At 35.9% G+C, this 21,008-nt stretch overlaps 1 protein-coding gene across 3 annotated transcripts in view; it reads right to left on the bottom strand.

Annotated features, from left to right (window-relative positions):
• Window positions 1-3: 3 nt before the first annotated feature.
• LOC149546481 (uncharacterized) overlaps window positions 4-21,008 on the bottom strand; it is a 91,122-nt gene continuing 70,117 nt past the window's right edge. Inside the window, exons 4-6 of one of the 3 annotated variants that reach the window (XM_089791222.1) lie at window positions 18,649-18,829; window positions 17,677-17,776; window positions 15,654-16,866 (exon numbers count right to left, since the gene is read on the bottom strand). In XM_089791222.1, coding sequence (XP_089647348.1) covers window positions 18,767-18,829 — 63 coding nt within the window. In that variant the 3' untranslated portion in view covers window positions 15,654-16,866; window positions 17,677-17,776; window positions 18,649-18,766. Of the gene's footprint in view, window positions 259-15,653; window positions 16,867-17,676; window positions 17,777-18,648; window positions 18,830-21,008 lie in introns of those variants that run through there. The other 2 variants (XM_089791223.1, XM_089791224.1) reach the window with 2 other exon arrangements.

Genomic DNA, 21,008 nt, shown 5'->3' with positions numbered 1-21,008 from the left:
ATGTTAAACCATCACTTAAATAAACTCTACAGAACTAACTCACATGTGTCATAGATCAAGATCCATATCTATGAAAGACAAACATAAACATAATGCACTTGAGAGAAACAATGGGCTACACCTCTCAAGTAGTAAATCGTCAAGTAGACCAAGAGTGGAGAATGAGAATGTCCATCAAGATATCCAAGTCTTCAACCAAAACTCGTCTAAGAACAGTCTCCTCTCAAGTCCATATCAGGTGAATGCACGTCGGACTTCCTGTTGAAACTATCAATTGTATTAACGAATACTTCTCTAGTCTAAAAGAAATCAGCATCACTACCATCTCTAAGTTTGCATGAGCACCTATAACAAATCAATACATGTCAACTCCAAATGCACTATAAGCAATATCATGAAGTATCCTAGTCTCCTATCTCAAAGAACATGACTTGGACTTTCTTATTACCAAGTCTCCAATCTAGAAGAACATGACTTGGACTTTCTTATTATAGCTTCAATGGAGACAATTTTGTTTCTAGTAGGCCTACAAATGATTTAGGGTGTTCTAGCGTTTCTCATCAAGCAATTCCAATTCATGCACCATAGACACATGGTAGTCTTTATCTTTGACAAGATTTTATAATGGTACATGCAATGAAGGCTTTTCAACCTCAATTGATAAAATGGATTATAATCAATAAGCTAAGGAGTAGGGTGTTGCTCTAGTGTATGTGAAGATGCTAGTACGATATACCGATAGGACAAGGTTAAGTTAGATGTGTCGATAACAACCAACATAATTAATGGACTTCTTAAGGTTACTTTGAGGAAAAGCTTGTGTAGGCATCCTAAATTTTGAAGGGACATCTATTATTTTTTATAATGGACTGGGGTACGATATGGAAGCATTTAGTGTAGTTAGGGATGAACTTAGATATCTTCTTACTAATTATGTAGGTCATGGGGATAGATTATGTCTATTTCGTAAACTACTTTGTAGTAGTGTGAATAAATTTATGACCATTGGCTAATGTGGGATCGTATTTTACCAATGGCGTCAAGTTCCCATTGAAATAAAGTGATATTATAGTTTGCAATTCTTGAGTCAATTCATGAATTAAATATCCATACCTCTAGCATTTTAGAAATTTTGTATACATTTATAGGTATCGTTTAACATAGTGGGCCAGTAATACCCAACTCTGAGAACCTTCTTTGCTAGGGTGTGACCATTAGAATGGGCACCACAAATACCTTCATGAACCTCTCGTAGAGTAATTTGTGCCTTATCAAAATCAAGACATCTAAGTAGTATACCATCTATGCTCTTTCTATATAGGTTATCAACATTTATAACATATCAGGAAACTTGCCTAACAAAGGATTTTCTTTGATTTTGGAACAAGTCAGTGGGTTCAGTGGGTATATATTGGTCATGAAGATAAGTAGATATGTCTTGTACTACAAGAAATCAAGTCCAATGATTTCACACACAAACTCACTAACAAGACTTCAAAAGAAGGAATTGTAAGGTGTTCCAATAAGAAGTCATAGTGCATGACATTATTGGGCATGTATAGTACAGATTCACAATTGTCATTGCATATGTTGCATTTTTTGTGCTCTAGGGGATTTCTTAAAGATGATATAATCAAAATATTTCTTAAAATCTTCTACCATGGCCTTATAGAGCATTAATTTATCATCCTTCGTCTCAAATTTGTCATGAACTTGTTTTATAATAAGATATGAATCTCCGTATACATGTAAGTTCTTAAATTGGCATAGAATAGTTGGTTTCAGTCCTATGACAAGAGCTTCATATTCTAGAATGTTCTTGGCATATTCTACAATGTTCCTGGTATAGTGAAAGTTCAATCTATGTGGTGGGATTTCATCTTAATAGGGTGTAATGAATATTATTCCTGCACCTATACTCCTTTCTAAGTATAAGAAACATCAAAGTAGAGATTCCATTGTGTATGTTCTACAACAGGTATGATTTCATCTAGAAAACCAATCAATATAGGATGGTCTTCTAGTATCAATGTATACCAACTAGTTTATTATACATATCCTTTGGTTTCTTTTCTATCAACATATTGGATATAAAATTCACTAAAAATCATCACACACTTGGTGAGCCCTCTAGTGAGTGCAAATTTGTTCAACAGGTACTTCCACAAACTAATCTTCATGTGAGCTTTGTTATGGGTAAGCATGTAATGTCTAAACTTTTCAGAAACAAAGACAATAGTGAAGCGGAAAATTTCTATTGCATTATAATTGAGCTCATATGCCATGAGTGTTCCATTGATACAAGAAATGGAACACACTTTTTTATTTGAACCATGTTATACTAGTAGGGCTCGTGAAAAAAATAGTATTGTTGATATGTATGTTAGAAAAGGTTTATCCAATATAGGTATGAGAACTAGAGCTGAGACAAGATAAGCCTTGAGTGCTTGGAATGCTGCCAAATGTTGTTTTTCGTTTTAATGTATGAGATATTGGTAAGAAATAGAGACTTAAATCGTCGTTTACATTTATCAATGGTGCCCATTTACTAAGGGTCTCCATACAAGTCTTACTTGATAATAATTATGTCATATTACTATATAATAGTCATATTATAATAATAATAATTTCTCATAGGTTAATTATATATTAATTTATAATATTAATATACTTGTATTAACTCAATAAATATAATTATTATATTATCAATAATAATAACTATATTATCAATATAATGTATTACATCAATAATTGAATATAGTATAATATAGCAATATATTAATTATATTATATCAATATATTAATTATATTATATCAATATAATTATTATATAACAATAATATTATCAATATAATTATTATATCACAATAATATTATCAATATAATTATTGTATCACAATAATTGCACTATCACAACATTTATGTTATCTATGTCACCCTCAAGAAATCCAATCTTTGCTACACTAACATTAACGCTCTTAACTAGGGAGGAATATTTCTCGATATCTGAGTTATGTAGTAATATCCACCACAATTACTTACAGAGGTTGGGTCCATCATGGATACTCCCATATAATAAAAATGTAAATGACTACAAGGGTTTGTCATAGAATCCCTCAATGTGATGGCTACTCCCAAAAGGTGAATGGTAACAAGTGTTGAGCCATCGTGTCTCTCACATGACCTCCACCATGGTTATTACCAAAGTGTGGATCTACCATGGATACTGCCATGAATGTAAATACAAATGAGCACAAGTGCTCATGATAAAATCACTCAATGTGATGTTGTCATCTCATCATGGCATTCACAATGGTTACTCCCACAGGGTGAATAAACACAAGTGTTAAGTTGCGTATTCCATCACATGACATTCATCATGGCTACTCACAAAGGGTTGATCCACCATAGCTACTCCCAGAGAGTGGAACAAGGACTTTCACCTCAAATTTCTCATCTCAAAGAGAAATACATTAAGAGGGATGACACCTCAAATCTCTCCATCTCAGAGAGAAATGCACGACAAGGGCTGACACCTCAAATTTATGTCTCAAAGAAAAATAAACTACCGAGGTTAACACATCAAGTTTATCCATCTCAGAGAAAAATGCACTACAAGGGTTGGCACCTCAAATTTCTCCATCTCAGAGAAAAACACACTACAAGGGTTGACACGTCAAATTTCTCCATCTCAGAGAGAAATGCACTATGAGCATTGATACCTCAAATTTTGCCATCTTAGAGAAAAATGCAATACAAGGGATTGCACCTCAAACTTCTACCTCATTGAGAAGAATTCATTAACAAGGGATCGCACCTCAAAGTTGTTCTTCACAAAGAAGAATTCATCAACAAGGGATTGCACCTCAAACTTATCCCCTCTCATAGAATGATTTATTGTAGTACACACAAAGAAATCAAATCCGATGAGACTCCCTTTTAGCAAAGACTTTATTCTCCACAACTCCAAATTTGTCTCAAAAATACACAAACTTCACTTTGGCAAAAGGCTTAGTGAGAATGGTGGTCATTTTTTCTTCAATGCTAGTGTACCTCAACAAAATCACATCCCTTTGCAAGAAATAAATTATCCGCTAACAAACTCTCTTTGAATCTAGTGATCTACAAAAGTCAATGAAAGAACGATGACTTCTCCAACTCAACATATAGATTAATTGATAAGTGGGAGATATTTTCACAAGTCAAATTGTGATATTGCTTGCAAATGGGGTTGCAAACAGAGTGAATTTAACCATGGAGGAAACTTTGTAATTAAGCGCACTCAAGCTAGAGTAGTACTAGGATGGGTGACCTCCTGGAAAGTTCTGATGCTTCACCTCTATGAGCATCACCTAGATCCAATGAGTGCTAAGTGTTTCATTTATTCTTGTGAGAGATGGATTCATGTGTGAATCACTACTCATGAAACATGGGTCAATGAGTTTGACTCAAAAACTACATAGTAAAATCTTGATAGCAATATCACAATACAGATTAATGAAAGCAGCAGGAACCCTCATAGCCTTCAAGGTTGCCACCAAACAGAGAACTCTTTAGCAACATTCCCAATGCAACAACTACCATCATTGGCTCTACCTAGTTCTTCTCATTTATTATTTGTTCAAATTCACTTCACATTGGATAATGTGGTTATGAGATCAGGGAGAAAAGAAACTAGTATATTTACGACATAAACAACCTCTAGACTCGCAATATGTATATTAATTTACAATTGAATTCATCATATATCAACCTCACATATCACTTAGACACTTTTGAACTTAACAAATGTGTCGTTCTTGAATCTTTTGTGTGATGCCTCTCGCTACCACTTCTCTTGCTCCTACTTTTGTTTTTGGGTTTGAACCCATCTCTTCTCTCACCCATTCTCTAGCGTGCTATGGCGTTGGGTTTCGTCCTTTGGCCATGGCCGTGGGCGGCCCCTTTGTTGCATTTCGAGGTGGGGCTTCTGCTCTTGCGGCCCTTGCTAGGGTGGCTGTTTGTTCCCTTGATGCTCTACCTCGAGGTTTTGTGGGAAGATCGGCCATCTCTTATGCTAATGTGGCTACCTATGAGGCAAGCATTGGAGGTTAAGTTGTGTGTTTGGGGCTTCATGTTGCCATGTCGGTTGTTGTAACCCTACTAAGATTGATCTAGAATCTAATATATTTAATGAGCTTTCCACATATGTGGCGGACTTCTCTTCTACTGCTATCTTTTGTTTTAGGGGATTTTGGCCCTCTTTATCGGATATGCATGCTTGCATATCCAAATATTGGGAGCCTATCATTTTGGATTTAGTTCAGATTTTCCCTGTGGAAAGGGGTTTTATTATTGTGAAATTCGCTACTATTGAAGATAGAAATGCCATCCTACGTCGTGGTTTCTCTTGGGAGGAGAGGTTCCCCCTATTGGCTAAACCTTGGTATAAGGATTTTGACCTATCAACTGAATCCTTCAATAGGATTCCTCCGTGGGTTAGGTTGTCGAATCTTCCCCTTCACTTATGGTTGGATTTTGTCCTAGAGGCTGTGGGGGAAGCCCTCGAAGACTTCTTGCTAGTTGATTTCGCATCTTCCAATGTTTATCGGACAATGTATGCTCGCATTCTTGTGGAGATTGACGTCTCCAAGGGGCTCCCAAAATGTATAATTGGCCTCTCCTAATGGCTCTTGGATTCAACTTCTTGATTATGAGGGTATTCCCTTCAGAGGCAAGAAATGTCATAAGATCGGCCACCTTGTTGCATGATGCTCCTCTGAAAAGGTTAGATCGAAGAAGTCTTGGTGGAAGGGGGTTTCGGACGATCATTACATGGTTTAGAAAGTATCCTCTGATGAGGATGGGTTGGTTGGATCCTCTGAGGATTCTTTGGTGGCGGATTTTGTTGTCATCTCTGATGATTCAAATGATGCCCCTACAGCAATGACCGATACAGGTGTCCCTCCATCGGATGTTGTAGCTATTGATCTGATTGTTGCCCATCTTGTGGCTCTGTCTCAGGACAGTGTTGTTGTCCCTTCTACTGTTGTGGTATCGTCTTTGTGTGATGGTGGTGTTTCTTCTCCTATTGTGAGGGTGTTCAAGGTTGGTTGCGATGCTGCTGATCTTGCATGGCAAAAGGCTGCTAAGAAGGTGGAGGATGGATGTACAACAGTAAAAGGAAAAAAGGTCAAGTCCTCTATTCCTTCGTTTGATATGTCTTTACATTCTCAAAAGACGAGATCGAAATGTAAATCTTGAGGCTTGATTTTCTTTACCTGTTGCTTGCCTGTTCTTTTGGAGGTTGTCCCTTTTTGTTTGGTTCTCATGGCCTTTTCGACCTGTTGTTCTTTGTAGTTTGACATGGTTCAAGACTAATTTTCTATTTCTTTTGTAACCATGAGGTTTCAGGCACCCATTGAAAACCTATTTTGGTGGTAGTAGTGTATTGTGTTACCTATAAGGCCAACCTAGTCACCTTGTTTTGGTTGGCGGCCTGTTTCACCCTTGGGCTGTTGTATTTTTTGTGCAAACTTCATTGAAAATATTTGGATTTGTAAAGGGTTTCAAGCACCCTTCAAAACCTGTTTTCCTTAATCAAAAACAAACTTGTTGTTCTTACTTAGAACACAGCACATAGTGTCCTAGTAAATGCAACAATCACCAGTAGATACACACTTCATTCATAAGTCTATTTTCACTAATTTATCCCAGCATAGTAAGCTCTACACCAAGCAATATTATCCATGCTACACAAGGAGTCATGAGCACAATCAATCTCCAAAGCATGAACACATTCAATATACAAGAAGGAAAATAATAAATGATCACTTGCCAAAATAGGCAATAGTTTTATCATCAAAATATCAATCCCACACCAAGAAATTATTATAGTATTCATCTTGTATTTATCTCAACTCTTATAGATTTGAGCAAGTCTCAACACTCATTAAACATTAAACATTGGTTAAGCTCAAGCAAAGAACCACAACTGAGCATGAGTGATTCCATTCTTCCCAAATATGAACTCCTATAATGTAGTTTGTCATACCGAGAAAATGAGAGTTGTTGCACGAGAATGTCTTGTATTTTGAACAACGTGCACTTACAAATATGAATCAAAACCAAAAAAACTCAGGACATCATTTTGTATGAAATGTTTGATATTAGCATTTTCCCATTTTTTTCATTAACTAATGTCATCAATATCAATAACTTCAACACCAACAGAGAAAAAATAACTTTCTTTGTAATTCAAGTTTTGTTTTCATCTGTGTATTTTCTCTTCAAGCCACTCAATTGTCTAAGATGTGTAAACACTGCCTTCTTTCCAGGCATATTCAACTCCATTGCAACTACTTCTAAATAATTAATTCTACAACTAGAAAAAATGTGTTTTCCTTATTAAGGCATAGTATTACATCTAAAGGAAACTTGTTCCACATTATTATTTTCGCATTATCATAAAATACATTTGTTGAGAAAACAGTTGGAGATTATAGTAAAGCCTACAATGGAGTAGTCCTTGTCGATGGTAGTATTCTTATCTAACTTCAACATTTCCAGATTGTTGGCTTGGTAAACTCAATTTTCAATACAAACTTCAAAGCCCTTGTGTTCCTCCATTACGTCTCGTTTCGTTAAAGTTGCATCAACTGGAGGCTAGAGTTACATGGACACATGAAGGCTTTCTACTTCAACCAAATCACATAGCCTTTCATCATCTGCAGTGGGGCCAAAGAGCACAACATTTAAGTGGACATAGCTCTATTGCCAAATGATGATCATATTACATCCTTGATGAATTGATTTCTCAATGCTTGAACATCGATCCATAGAGAAGACCTAGTAGCACCCAAAACCTAACATTTCTAAGCCAATTTGTTTGGCTCTATAACAACTTCCACAATTTGGACTAGCCTGCAAAGGTGTATTATTACTTGTTCTAATCCAGGATTGGATACTTGTGCTAGTTTAAAGCTGGTGGTAGTACGTGTACATGCAACACCCACAAAAGACATCTTTGAAATGCTTGAAGTGGATCTAAGATTTTTTAATGTAGGAGCTTGGAATGGAATATAGGAATACGAAATGGATGGTGCCACAGCAAAAAGTAAATGGGGAAATGAAGCCTCTACCTTCGTTCCCACTCAGACAGCGGTGATATTGTTTATTGTTTAAAATTTATTAAAGAGTATTAATTAAAGAAGGGAAACTTACTTGTGTTTTGTACCATAATGAGCATTAAACAATACTTTATATTGAGTAAAATTTCCACTAAATATGTATTAAATTTTAATGCTTGTTGCTTACTATGATTGATAAGTGGATTGTTGTTGGAACCCTTGATTTTCCTTTTTGTGAGTATTATTCATAGTGGTATTTATGATTAGTATCCTTGTACGACCTAGGACTTCCTATTGGTCGCCAGAGCCTCCTAGATTCAATGTAATTGTCTCGAAATGTTGAACTAATGGTTGATGAAGAGGAAAGAGTGTGGATTCTTGTATGATACCTTTACCATTTTGTGATGTATTCTAAATCTTGAAGTTTTGTAATGAGCTTTTGTTTCCTAAATGCATATTGAATACCCTAGATTGAAATAGTTAAGATTTTAGGGTGAACCTAAGAATGTGTTACCTTAATAGGCTCCCTTTTTAACCTTTATATGGAATGTTGTGGAGTAGTATTAGGTGTCCTAGCTAATTCACCATAGGTTATAGGACCTAGAAGTGGGCACTGGAGGATCCTATGTAGTAGAGACTGGGGCCCTGAGTAGATCAGCTCTACATGTGAGTTTGTAATCAAATGGAAACATTAAATAAATGAATGGGTTATTGGGGGTTTGGGTTAACTAACACATTGATCAAGATAGGAGATATTTGAGGCACACTTATCCTATTGGAGTGTTGGTGACAATAGTTCAAGAGGTTGATCCTAACATTAAGGAAAGTGTGATACTGTCACATACGCCCTTTCGGAGTACAAGGACCATATGTCATTTTGTATAAGGCTTGGATGTGACACGATGACAATGGTTCAGGAGGTTCATCCAAACATTTGAGGGGTGAGTGATGACACTCACCTAGTTGCATTCAAAGCCCTTACTCTTATTTGGTCGCCCTTTGGAAGCCCATGTGAATGTTTTCCCTTGTATGTTGAATGTTTGGTTGGGTGAACCCTATACTTTGATAGCCAATAAATTGCCTCCTACAATAGTTTTTCATCTCAAGCTAAATCCAAATTCATGACCAGAGAAAGGACAAATAGAAACGTGACAAATATTAAATATAAAAATTATTGCACATTAGAAGTTTAGTTATCTCCTCATATATTTATTATTCCATACATTATCGCACGCAGACGTTATATTTTCATGCAATTCATCTAATGTCATGTTTTATGTATCATATGTTTTAGGTAAAGTTTTACTCGGTAATAATATCATTCCAAACTTTTGGTGGACATTTGGATCCCACAAAAATATCCTTTAAGATTTAATACTCAATAGTTGTTAGATTATAACCTATGCACAACTACCAATTATTTATAACTAGCATTATAAAAGAAATCAAAATAAAAACTCATCAGTTCTTGCATCTTATATACTTAGTTTTCCGATAAGTTTGTCTAGGCAATTAAGTTCCACTTGTATCACATATAAAAATTCATAGGGAAGAGAACCAGCTCTGATACCATATTTTTCATTTGCATATTGTATGATTTATTGGTAAAAAAAGGGAGGTTTAATTTTTCATGTATACATATCCTTGGTGCCCCTTCAACAAGGGTCACCCCACTTCCAATTTGGACCCATAAAAATTGTAATGATATTATATTATATATAATTATATTATTATAAAAATATTATATTATTATAATGATATCTCTTATAGTTATTCACAAAAAAGTAGTAGGAGGATGACATCTCTGCATTTTATCACGCCCACACAGGAGTCCAATGTGCCCCTTTTTGTCGCTATCAACCTTATCAAATTCGTTGACATTGCTGCTAATTTGTTGAAACACACATCTATTTTCGGGAGGATCATTGGCAAAGCTCACTCCCAAGCTGATATTCGATCATGGATTCAATCCATGTGGGGCATCGACATTGTCAAGGTGGTCTTCCTTTCAAAGCATTTCTTCATAGTCGAATTCCAACACTCTTGTGATCAAGATAGAATCTTATTATCCGAACACTAGATGCTTGATGACCAATATTGTTTTATCCAAAAGTGGGTGGCAAATTTCAAACCCAGAGCTATGAACCCCGTCGGAGAACCCACTTGAATTCGTTTGTACAGTCTTCCTTTGGAATACCAGTCGATGGATTCCCTATCAAAGATTGGCAATATAATTGGGTAAACCCTTGATATTGATTTGGGAGATGGGGACTCTTTTTCTTTGCATGTATCAAGATCATTACTATCCAACACATTCAGGAGGAGCTCCTCTTATCATCTAGGACTAGTTCTTGGAGACAGAAGATCAACTTCGGACATAAGAGGTTTGTTTGCCTTCATTGTAGAAGCCGCAGCCATTTTGAGGCTTCATGCCCTAAACATAAGGCACAAAGATGGACTCCAAAGAAGAAGCAATCCGGTTAGGAAGCGATGACTAACGAAATTCTAACCGCAAACGTATTCAACACCATCGGCTATGGATGATCTTGCTATGCGCGATGAGTTGTGTGCGGATTATGGTGTTGTCTCTACTTTGGTTGGGGATCCCCCTTTGCCCACCCCCAACATGGGAATTAATGGGTTTCATCTTCTACATTAATGGTGTTTTATGGGGTAGCAGAGCCACCTGTAATGGAATCTTCCTCGGGTCCTACCACTCTTTCTAAGTTCAATACGAGTTTCAACAAGTCATCTACCTCTAATTATCTTACAACTGAGGATGGTCGTGAGCAATTTCTTGATGAGCTCGATATCGTGGAGCTCACGACCATTTTTTAGTCTATTGCTCAGTTGATCAACTCTCCCCCCTACAAGGAAGAAGTTTGAACGGAAATCTAACAAGCGAAAATGCGTCGAAGATGCTCAGTCAATGGATCTTCTTTCCATCAAGTCCTATCTCACTCGTTCCAAGGGAAATGCCTCCCTTGGTGGCTCGTCTTGATCAAAACTCTATTTGCTAGGGATGCGCATGTCCCTTAATGTGGAGTCAATTCTATGCTCCACTTCTGGGTGGCTACAGTCATTCCCCTATTACATGGTTTGTTTGACTATCCTCTGTTTGGTTTCTCTAGTATAATGGTTCTCATTGGCTACCATGAACCCAATATTCCTTGTGTTATTGCTACTCTTTGTGATCATTCTAGTTCTATTGTGCTCCTCTATCCATGGAGTTGGGTTGTTGTCTCTTTTCTCTGGGTTTATCCTTATGGCATGTGTCTCTCCAGTCTGTTTCGTTATTTCATATATCTGGATTCTCAATGTAATGGGTGTTACCCCCTTCGTAGCAATTTGCTTATAAAAAATATCTCTTATAGTTAATTATATAATAATTGATATAAAAATTATTATATTATCAATAAAAATATTTTAATTCAAAAATAATAAATACTATTTTATAAGAGCGAATTAAAAATATGCAACAAAATGTGAATGTGCCTTCATACACAAAAACATACTTCCACAAAACTAAGTATTTCAGAGGATTTTTCCCCTATATTGAATCAATGAATGCCTTCAATGCCTAGCTAATGTGGCACTGGACTGCAGATTTATGGCCCTTAGCAAGATCCAACTAGTAATCAACAATGATATTTACCAATGCAAGAACAAGAGAGAGGTTCATTGTCAACCATTGAAAAATGTCCTAGCTCCATAAGCAAGGGGTGAGACCTAATACCCAAAAATCTTAAGTGTTGTAGCAAGCACCAATTCGTTACCACTGCACAAATCTTGACCAAAGCCTAGTATCGATCTAGCAAGCAACAAAAAGACCCTTCCCTCCAGTGCTTAGGATAAATTTGATCACTTGATTATCAGCAATGCTATGTTTAATAGAATTTGGGATGAGTGTTATAAATTCGGCTTGGTAGCCTATTAGGGTGGAAGCCATATATCAATTTTTGATATCTCCATCAAGGGTGAGGTATGTACTACTAAATTATAGAATGGCTTTGTGTTCGTCAAATGTTTGAATCATAGCTTTAAAGACAAATTTTTTAATGGCCCTACAGTATTTGTTAAAGGGTTTGATATTTCTTTTTTTTAATGGAAAAAAAATTTTGAATTTTCTATAGTTCTCTACCTACCACTAGATCAAAATTCCCAACTTTCATGTAGAGCTGATGAATAGTTCTATCATATAGGGGAAATAGGTGACTTGTTTGGAAGATTCAGGGGTCTTCCAATAAATTTCCTGAACTCCAATTCTATCGAAATCTTGGTGGAACGTCCTATGAACATAACCCTTAAGCCTATTAAAATTATTTCAAACTATTCTATTTACAAATTATACCCAACCTTATTCAAAAGAAATATTCAATCAAAAATTATTTTCACGGACCTAATCTATTGGAGGAATTCTATAAAGATATCAATGAATCTAGAGTTGCAAATAACAAAGGGATTTATTTTAAATTTTTAACTAATAGAAGCCTCGATATTTTTCAAAACCCTACGGATTTGAAAGAAGGTGAGATCATCCCCCATCCCTTCCAAACTTATACAAGTACCTCCATGTCCTTCTAAATCCTTTCTAGACATACCCCTATCTGACCTAGAGCCTAACTCCCCAACTCCAAGATCTAAGCCTAATGTTGATACCTCTCACAATCTCTACCCGAAGATTAACCCCCTCTAGTCTGGTCAATTGAGGCTCAATTTGAATGTGTCTAAGGAGTTCTCTCCTAAGGTCGTAGACAATACATTAGGCCAGAGGTGTTACCAATAGTAAACTTAACACAAAATGATCCAGAAATGATTCAACATGTTAATAAGATTCCTCAAACAAAAGAAGGTTGTTCAAACCTGAAATTTAGGAACTTATAAATGAATTTCTTTATTAGAAATGTTAAATGTAATTTGTCAATTTTAAATGATTTGATGAAAGACGCCACAACTATGGATAAAGAAGTACATGAATAACTTTCGACCTAGCATAAATTTCAGTATCTATTTCTTCAAGTGATTATGGCATCAATATCCCTCCTGAAGTCAATAAGTTGTTTGTTGACCACTTGGTTGTGGTCCCTAATAACAATGAAGAATAGGTTGAAGAGTTTGGGGTAGACTTTTTAGATCATGACCCTATGCATGATGTGGTATCTTTAGAACACAATATTAATCATTTTTCCTTCCCCCCTAGTATTTCTGTAAATAATATCAAAGATCCTAGGCTACCCACTGTTGAACAGAATAAGGTAGAAGGAGGAGGCCAACAATTAATAAGATTAGACTCAGTTATAGGATATGAATTTCTTGATTTTATAAGAGCTGCATTAAATAAAGAAGTTGATCTAGAATCACGTAATCGTATAGAAGTCTCATATTCTCATATACCATTGGATAAACTAGGTACAGCAGCCAATATAAAAGGTTAGAACTTCTTAATTTGGCCAAGAAACAAAAGAAGGGTAGGAAACAACTATTAGAACTCAAATCAAAGGATGGATTGGTTGGAAATCAATCAAAACTTACTACTAGAATCAATGCAAGGAGGGGGATATAGCCTCCCACTTGCCAATGAAAATCTCTACATGGAATGTTAAGGGATTAAATGCCCCTAACAAGCAAAGATTTCTCAAAAGAAGTCTAAAAACATTATCTTCATATTTGATCCTCAAACAAAATTGGATAAGATAGAGATAGATAGAATCATCAAAAGATTGGGATTTTGGCAATAAACTTGGGTTGTCCTGAGGTGCTTCTCGATGCCTAACCCTTTTATGGGATCCTAAGAGAATTAGTGTAGATAACATAGGTAGTAGCTTAAATTGGACTAGTGCTCAAGTCAATACCATGAACAATAATCTCACTTTCACAATTGTAAATGTTTATGGCCCGACAAGTTCTACTAATAAATCTATTGTCCTAAACAATGTTAGTAATTTATTTTATTTAAACTCCTCTGAAACGTTTATCTTACGAGGGGATTTCAACGCCATTCTTGATAAATCTGAGAAAAAAGGTCGTGGAAAATATCATAATTTGAATTGTCGTAAAAAATCTCTCCTACTTTCAATTGATGAGCTTAAGGGGCTCTCTACTCAATGGTTCATAAGGGATAACACTTGGTGAAGGCTTTCCAAATGGGGTTGCAAGTAGAGTGGGTTAACCATGGAGGACACTCTATTGTTAAGTGTGATTGAGCTAGAATAGTATTGGGATGGGTGACCTCCCGAGAAGTCCTGATGCTTCACCTCTGTTAGCATCACCTAGATCCAATGAGTGCTAAGTGTTCCATTTATTCTCATAATCGGGTTCGTGTGAACCACTATTCAAGAAATATGAGTGAATGAGTTTGACTCAAAACACTACACAGTTAAATCCTTATAACAATATCATAATTTGACTTGCTGTGGAAAATATCTTCTACTTATCAATTGATGAGCTTAAGGGGCTTTCTAATGAATGGTTCATAAGGAAGAACACTTGGTGAAGGTTTTGCAAATGGGGTTACAAGCAAAGTGGATTTAACCATGGAGGAAACTCTGAAATTAAGCACGCTTGAGCTAGAGTAGTAGTGGGATGGGTGATCTCCCGAGAAGTCTTCGTGCTTCACCTCTATGAGCATCACCTAGATCCAATGAATGATAAGTGTTCCATTTATTCTCATGAGAGATGGGTTCATGTGAACCACTACTCATGAAACATAAGTCAATGAGTTTCACTCAAAACACTACACAGTTAAAACCTGATAGCAATATCATTATTTGATTTGCTACAGAAAATATCTCCTACTTATTGACATATGATTTGTCATAATTCATCAAATCATATCAACATATGATTTGTCATAATTCATCAAATCACAAGGCTGCCACAAACACTTATCAATTAATGAGCTTAAGGGGCTTTCTAATCAATGGTTCATAAGGAAGAACACTTGGTGAAGGTTTTGCAAATGGGGTTACAAGCAAAGTGGATTTAACCATGGAGGAAACTCTGAAATTAAGCGCGCTTGAGCTAGAGTAGTAGTGGGATGGGTGACCTCCCGGGAAGTCTCAGTGCTTCACCTCTATGAGCATCACCTAGATCCAATGAATGCTAAGTGTTCCATTTATTCTCATGAGAGATGGGTTCATGTGAACCACTACTCATGAAACATAAGTCAATGAGTTTGACTCAAAACACTATACAGTAAAAACTTGATAGCAATATCATTATTTGATTTGCTGTGGAAAATATCTCCTACTTATCGACATATGATTTGTCATAATTCATCAAATCATATCGACGTATGATTTATCATAATTCATCAAATCACAAGGCTGCCACAGACATGCAAAAATACGAGACAAATTTATCTTAAATGCATTAGCAGAAATCTTCCCTATGATTCATCACAACAAATGCATCGCAGCAGTAACAAACTCCAGAAAGCCTAATGATTGTAGACATTAATCATAACAAAACAATTGGCTCTTGGAATCCATAGACCAACAGCGCATAATTTATAAATTTGCATACATAGCAGAAATATCACAACCATGAGTGAAGCACCAATTGTATAATCTTTACTATGAAAATTATCAGGCCTTAATTACATTATACAATTTTGCTTTTATAATGCTTCAACTAGTAAACTAAGAAACCCATAGCTAGGGTTTTAACCATGCAAAAAACTGAAATTACAATGCAAATTCATCAATTTCTATGCACAATTATTCCTAAACTAGTTGCTAACTTACTATGCATTAGTTTTTATCCATCCTTATCGTGCAAGAGAACTTTATAAAACTGAAAAGAATGAAGTGCAAGAAAAACTGGTCTTCAACTTGGCTTTAATCTTCACTTTTTAGAGTTGTCAAATGTCTGAAAACTCCAAAAATCTGACTGCAAAATTTGCCAATTCCACAAAACTGCATTGCTGACTTCTGGATTTTTCGACTCATTCCTCTGAAGGGATATCTGGGCATTTGGAAAGAAATTCTAACTGAACACATCAACAATGTGGAGCAACTCTAAGATGCAGTGACCACACTTCAGAAGGCCCTCCCACAATATCAGTTGGACACAACTCTACAACTACCACAGCAGTCAAAGAAGTTACTCGACAACCTACATGAGGATTTAACCTTTTCGAAAGATAACATCAAAAAAGAAGTCCAGGAAGAGCTCATAAAGCAAAGAACTCATGAGTACATAAACAAATGTGCTACCGAACTTAGCAAGCTGCAACTATAGATCAGGAAATTGACAGAATGCATCACCAAGGTGAAGGTTGTCTACTAATTTTGTCTACAATGGCCTGCAATATCAAGAGGATTCTAGGACAAGACTACCAAAATAGAAGATCAGATCACTTAAGTTGCTCAATTGTACAATCCAATGAGGCAACAAATGCAGACAATTAATAGTCAGCTACAGGATGTCCATCTACAAAACAAGTAATTCAAAAGCCAAATAAAGTAGCTCTGTGAGACAGTATATACATATTAACACCTCCAAAGGCGAAAGAAACAAAAAAGCAGTTACATATCCCCACCACACTGATTGAGACAAAAGCACCTATGACCCTGATTAAAGGACATATCTCCATGATCACTCGAGTCTAATTTGGAGAGGTCACTAGAACAGCTCAAGGTAACTCACAATGGCCTCATACCTTGATCAGCAAGTCTTGAAGAGAAGACATTCAATTATATTTGGGGAAGACGTTGGCAGGTTAGTAATAGAGCCAACTTAGGCTACAGCATATGATCTGCAACATAGAAATACGTCAGTAGCCAGCTAAAGAAAGATATGCCCCCTCATTGGGATAGTGTATATGATCATAGCAAATAGTATCCAAAACTAAGAATGATAGAGGAATGATACAGAAATAGATATATGTTCTGATACTGAGACATGCATTTTGGTTGATGACAAAACAGAGATAACATTGCTGCTCCTGTTCTATGTGTTATATGTTATGGATGGTTATTTCTTTTGGACCTTTGGTTGATGATAATATGAAGGGTTTCTGCTTAAATTCCTTCCATATATGCTGATTTATCTTGCTATGTCCTCCGGGGTATAAAGGTATAAACTAGCTACATAAGATATACTTGGGTACAGTACCCTGGAAAGTACTTTCCCCATTTATCTTGTCAACACCATTCAAAAACTGAATTGGGTTATTGTGGTTTTTGTGTAAGAATCTGATAAGTGAATAACAGTAAAGGACAGTGTTGAGCTTTGAATAAACACTAATTTTCCAAACGACTTTGTGTGCGTCTAAGTGGTATAGTTCTCTTAAACTTGCACTACATTTCCTACCATTAGTCAATTGTTATTGTGTTCAATCATATACTGTTGATGTGGATATGTTGGTCTCTATCCTAACTAATATAAACATTCATTTTGTATTCATATTATTGTGGAACTGCCAATATTAAAAAACTTGTACCATAAGTATTTTACGGCTTTGTGCTCAACCTCCAACTAAAAAGAGGGATCAAATTCCTTTTCATGACATTTGCTTTCATGGAAACCACAGAAAATAAATATGTACAATCTGCATTGTTGTTACCTTCTTTGTGATTTAGGCTTGTTAATTTATATCTCAAGAAGCCTCCCCTGGCAATTCAAAGAGAAATTTTACCTCACACACTGTTCAAATTTGGGTTATCCTGAAAAGGCAACTCAAAACGTATCAAATAGGAACTGAGTGGATGTTAAAGGCTGTAAAAATGCCGAATTAAGACAAAGGTTTATATGACAACCTAGCAACCATTAAATCACATTTTTTATCCTGCTCAACTGACATATGCATTGCAGTATTCAAAAGTAATCTGTTGATAGCAACAAAGAGTGAAATGGATCATTTTGATATTCACCACTGCATAATGAAAGGGGAATGCTGGACAAAAGAGGAATTTTCTTATTCTTTTTGCTTTATGTTGGTGACAATAATAGACCAGGATATTCAAAATGTCACTCATTAACTAGAGCAGCTTGGATTGTGCTCAGTATCTCCTTACCAAGTGGTATAATAATTTCAATAAATCGTCAGATGATTATGATACTAGTTTAGATTGCTACAAATCATGTGTCTCTAGTACTCTACCCAAGATGTGCAGTAAAAAAAAATTGCCTCACACTATTAAGATGTTTATACACACTAAAATATACAGAAAAAGCATATAGATGTATGTGTTGGAGCAATTCAAACAGGCTCATTAAATCCATCTCAAATTTTCTGTTGTATGACATGTCACAGTGACCTATACTGCACCCGTTTTACTCAGATGTGTTAAGAATCAAATATTGATTATGAAAAGGCCAACAAAACTATTAGTGGAGTACCATAATTTATCACTGCAACACCTCACATTATAAAAATACCAAAATGCAATCTTCTATAGGTAAACAGGACATGCATTCCATTGTTTAGCAACTATTATTAAAATTAACATGACTACCACATTGTTTGGAGGAGCACTGTGCAAGACATTCAAATCATCTAGATTATGAGGAGGAAAATGAGTTATTAGGAACATACCACTCTCCCTGTTGATATGCAGCTACTTTTTGCTAGAAGTGAATGAAACTTCCAGAATCATAGCACATATGATGCAAGATAGCGGTGGAGGAGACTACCTTCTGTACTCAAAGGAATCTTATGTTGCTAACAGAATGCCAAGGGCCACCGGATCATGGGCTTTGAAGAATCCAGTATTTATCTGCATTTAATGAAATATTAAAACGATGACATATGCTAAACATGTAAATTCAGAATATTGATGTATTCTGCAGGATACTGCTGATTAGAAACTATGAGAATCACTGATTGAGTTCAATAACATAAGAAAAAGATCTTATAGCTGTCCTAATTCCAAAGAACTCAAAATCAAATAAAAGTTATATGTGCTTATAACATAAGAATTACCCAACAAACGTATCCATGCCAATCCAATTATATAAAGCAAGCTTTCAGCTTCCAATAAAGGTAAGCTTTACAAGGCAAAGGACTTAGTAAGAACAAAATAATATATTGCATCAATGTAAAACACAGACTCTTGTCTGTAGGCATCATGAGGATATATATAAAGAAATAAGCTTGAAGAGAAAATAGGGAAGAGGGCAAATCACTTGATTTTGATCATTAAATTATGAACCCAACAGAATAGTAGGCTAACAGATCTGCATCCTGGGCCCCAAGATGGTGATACTTGAGGATGGCACAATGATATAGCTAGTAAACAACTAAATTATGGAAAGACAAACACGGTTACAGACTAATTGAATGCTAAACTACCAATGCAACAGTATAGGAATTACAGCAACAGTTCGTACCAAAATTAATCATATGAGAATAACATAATTGATGCCTTATTGAAGATAATAATTTTCTTACAAAGAATGTAGTTCAGGGAGGACAATACATAAATCACTGCACTTCCCTAACCTCAGCAATTCCACTTAAAGGTGTAAACAGTAATCATTTAGTTCACAACCACTGGGTAACTTACTGTTAGCTACCATATTACCCTTAGTCCGCAATTGGAAACCAAAATAAGCTTCTATTACATATATTAATAAATTATAGTAAATATTAGAATATATTGATTACATTGTTCCACCAAAAAATAAGAACTTAAGTTCCATCCAAAAAGCCTGCAGCAAAAAAGAAACCATGAAAGAACTCATAAAGAAGCTGTCACTAAATACATATACACCAACTGAACCTAAAGAGGCTGTTCAAATAAGTCATGCCTGGTCAAGTTCAACCTTAGTTTATAAACCTCATGTATTTGTTGCTTCAATAAGTCAAATAACCTCTTGTTCTCTTGAACTCTTGAGTATATAAAAAGCCTCTCAGAGCTTATTCTGAGCCTACACATGCACTATTATAATTTAAGCCAGATTTGTCTTTAGCAAGGCAACCTCTTGTCCAAATGCTGTCCACTTAAACATTGGGGCCTTCTCCATAAGCTAGGTTTGTTGAGCCAATTGCTCCTGGAACCACAGCTTTTGTTCCTTTGTTTTCTTCTGCAATGTCTCATTCACCAAGGCCACTTTTTCTGCTTCTCCTGACGCCTTTCATTGGTCATATATGTCATCTTGCAATGCAAGGTATTGATACCTTAAAAAATACTTAATGGAATACAAGGCTGGCAGCCATCCAAACCACAAAAAGGAGTTCTAACTGGCAATCACTGCACTGACATCTCAGACACTTTTCTGAGGCATTCTATGGCTCGTAAATAAACAAAGAATATGAATGACAATCTTCCTCTACCAATTTCTTGATATTAAGTGCTTGCAGAATTAGGGTGTGTGTGTGGGGGGGGGAGGAGGGGGGGATTCCATTTCGAACTGTATTAACCACATCCAGCAGAGCTTATGCCATAGGCGTATGCCAAAAGAGCTTGTGCTACAGTTCATATGCCCTGGAAAAACCACTACATGGTTTCTAGAAAACCAGCAAGGTCCAGCAAAGGAAATGTGTCAATGTAAACATAATTCAACCTAAGAGTGGGGCTGCTTTGTGTTAGGCTCAATAAGAGGCAGACACTTCACCTGTTGGAGAAGGTCTGAAATTTGAGAATCTAATGCCCCTTCCTTTTGGACACTTTCTCCTCTACTTACTATTTCTAGTAAGTCGGTGATGAGCACTGAGAGTCAGTTGCTATTCTTACTCTTAGTAATACCAGTATAGATGATTTTTGATGCTTATCATGAGATTTGATATTGTCCAGAGTAATTAAATTAAATAACAATAAGTTATTGATTTATACAGTTAAATAAAGAATTTTACCTTATCGTTATTTTTATTTATTTTATAAGGGACTATGGAAAGATCAAATATTTAAAAATAGAGTGAATAATTTCGAAGTGGCCTTTTATTTAGAAGTGACA

This window comes from Cupressus sempervirens, chromosome 7, assembly GCF_028749045.1.
Source record: "Cupressus sempervirens isolate cs-2001-9-10 chromosome 7, ASM2874904v1, whole genome shotgun sequence".
NCBI lineage: Eukaryota > Viridiplantae > Streptophyta > Pinopsida > Cupressales > Cupressaceae > Cupressus > Cupressus sempervirens.
Note: the sequence above shows the minus strand (reverse complement) of the source record. Positions and strands in the feature narration are given on the sequence as shown.